The 2,738-nt window shown below is 43.2% G+C and overlaps 1 protein-coding gene across 1 annotated transcript; it reads right to left on the reverse strand.

Moving 5' to 3' along the window:
* Positions 1–2,129: 2,129 nt before the first annotated feature.
* On the reverse strand, positions 2,130–2,498 carry LOC110924590. The gene has a single exon (XM_022168585.1). The coding sequence runs from the start codon at positions 2,496–2,498 to the stop codon at positions 2,130–2,132; it is 369 nt and encodes a 122-aa protein (XP_022024277.1).
* Between the last annotated feature and the right edge of the window lie 240 nt (positions 2,499–2,738).

Raw genomic sequence — 2,738 nt, forward strand, 5'->3', positions numbered from 1 at the left:
GTATGTATATGATAGCATTCAGAAAATCATTCATGTCATTAATTAAATTAGGCACAATCATCAATGCACAAATTATTGTTTAACATTGTACGGAATATGTGGAAAAGTGCCAGTTGTCACATTCTCCTTCCGTTAAAAGAATTTCGTCCCGAATTTCAAGCTGTGTTATCGGTTGTAGGGGAGTTGTGAAACAAATGCGGATATTTTGATTTGATTTGGTCTTTACACTCCCAAGTAAACTCCGGGCCATGACATGAATTCCAACGAACTTTGACAAGTTTAATACGATTTCTTCGTCTCTGGTGGACTTTACAGTCCGTAACCTTGACAGGTTATTAAGTAAATTGGAGTTTTTTATCGTTGTTGTGGATCTAGTCTGCGGGAATGATTACTGTCTCTTGAGTCAGACACTTCATGAGATTAGACACGTGAAACGCGTCAGGGACACTACTAAGTTCTTTTTAGAAGTTTCTTCTTGTATGTAACGGTTCTGATCCTTTCCAGGATCTCGAAAGGTCCAATATTCCATGGGTCCAACTTCCCACACTTTTCATTTTGTACCACGCCTTCCCAAGGCGAAACTTTCAGCGAAACCATATTACCAACCTCAAATTCCAGCGGTTTCTGCCGCTTGTCGGCGCAACCCTGCTATCTATCACGTGTTGACCAGATACACTCACGTATCTGAACGATCTTGCCCGTAGTTTCCTGAACCAACCCGGGGTCAATAAACCCTTTAACACAGGTCTCCACCCAATCACAACGAGGACCGACACTTACGTCCATCTGATGCTTCAAACGGGGCGGCCCGAATGTTGGCGTGATGATTGTTATTGTAGAAAACTCCACCAATGGCAGGTGAGTATCCCAACTTCCGCAAAATCCATCACACATGCACGTAGCATATCCTCCAAAGTCTGAATCGTCCGTTTACTTTGGCCGTCCGTCTGAGGATGAAATGCAGTACTATGGTTCAACTGTGAACCAAAAGCTTGTTGAAATGATTACCGGGTCCTTGACACAAATCGACCATCATGGTCAGATATGATAGGTACATGCACTCCATGACATGCCACAATATCTTTGAGATAAATCTCTGCTAACATTCCTTGTGCTGTCTCTCTCACTGATTGGCGAGAAATGTGCAAACTTCGTGAGCCGATTAACAACCACCCAAATCATATCATGTCCTTTTTGGTTCTTGGCAGGTTGGTAATATAATCCATTGAGATTCGTTCCCAGTTTCAGACAGGAATCTCAGGTTGTTGTAGTAGCCCTAAGGGTATCGGGTGTTCCGCCTTAACTTTGGCGCAAGTGAGGCAGTTACCTACATATGTAGCAATATCGGCTTTCATCTTGGGCCACCGATAAAAATCCTTTAAGTCTTGGTACATCTCGTCAGATCCAAGATGGATCGAGTACCTTGACTTGTGGGCTTTATCTAGTATAAGTGTACGTATATCGTCGCGAAACTGAATCCCAAAGCTGTTCCATGAAGTATAATGTTCTGTCTTCTTTTGGAACCAATTTCACTTCCATACCACGCAGTGATTTAGCTCGTAAGTTCTCTGGTTTAAGTGTTTCCTGGTGGGTTTCATGAATCCGAACGGTGAGATCGGTTTGTATTCTCATCTCTAAGGCTCGCACCCTTAGAGGCTTTGCGCTTTCCTTGCAACTCAAGGCGTCGGATACAACGTTCACCTTACGCGGGTGATAACCGTTCTTACAATCATAATCATTCAACGGCTCCTCCTATATACGTTGTCCCATAATCAAATCTCTCTGATCAAAGATGTGTTGCGAACCCTTATGGTCTGTAAGGATCGTGGAACGAGTACCATTCTAGAAGTGACGCCAGATCTTCAATGCGAAGATCACAGCACCTAGTTCAAGGTTGTGCGTCGTGTAGTCCTTCTCATGCACCTTTAATTGTTGTGACGCGTAAGCGATGACTTTGTTCTGTTGCATCAACATGCAACCAAGACTTTGTCAAGAATCATCACAATAAACTACGAATCCACCGGTACTGTCACGTAAGGATAAGATAGGTGCGTTGCAGAGTCTATCCTTCAATGTCTGCAAAGTTGTTTCTTGTTTCTCTCCCCAATCAAACTTCTTATCCTTTTAGGTTAGGGACGTTTAGCGGCTGAGTAATACTCGGAAAACAAATCCTCTATGAATCGTTTGTAATAGCCTGCTAACCCAGAAATTGTCATATCACGGTTGTGGTTTTTGGTGCTTCCCAATTCTTGATTGCCTCTATCTTGGCAGGGTCTACATGGATTCCATCCTCTTTCACCATGTGACCTAGGAATTTGCACCCCGCGAATCCAAATTCGCACTTTGGCATATAACTGTTCTTTCTTCAAAAGCTCCAAGATAGCTCGCAGGTGTTGCTCATGACCTTCCTTGGTCTTTGAGCAAATAAGAATGTCGTCGATAAATATAATCACGAACTCATCCCAATACGGCTTACACACTTGGTTCCCGAGATCCATGAATAACGACGGTGTGTTCGTTAAGCTAAACGGCGTGGCAACTGGCAAGGGACTCGTAATGCCCGTAGCGAGTCCGTAAGGTCGTTTTTGGGATACTCTATTCTCGCATCCTCAATTAATGATATCCTGTCCTTATGTCAATATTGGAATAGTAGCTGGAACCTTGTAGTTGGTCAAAAAAGTCATCAATTCTCGGTAAGGGATACCGATTCTTGACGGTTAGTTGTTTAACTCCCTGTA

Source organism: Helianthus annuus, chromosome 17, assembly GCF_002127325.2.
Source record: "Helianthus annuus cultivar XRQ/B chromosome 17, HanXRQr2.0-SUNRISE, whole genome shotgun sequence".
Taxonomy (NCBI): domain Eukaryota; kingdom Viridiplantae; phylum Streptophyta; class Magnoliopsida; order Asterales; family Asteraceae; genus Helianthus; species Helianthus annuus.

Coding starts and splice junctions, on each gene's coding strand:
- LOC110924590 (XM_022168585.1), bottom strand. CDS start 2,498: ATGGATCTCGGGAACCAAGTGTGTAAGCCGTATTGGGATGAGTTCGTG.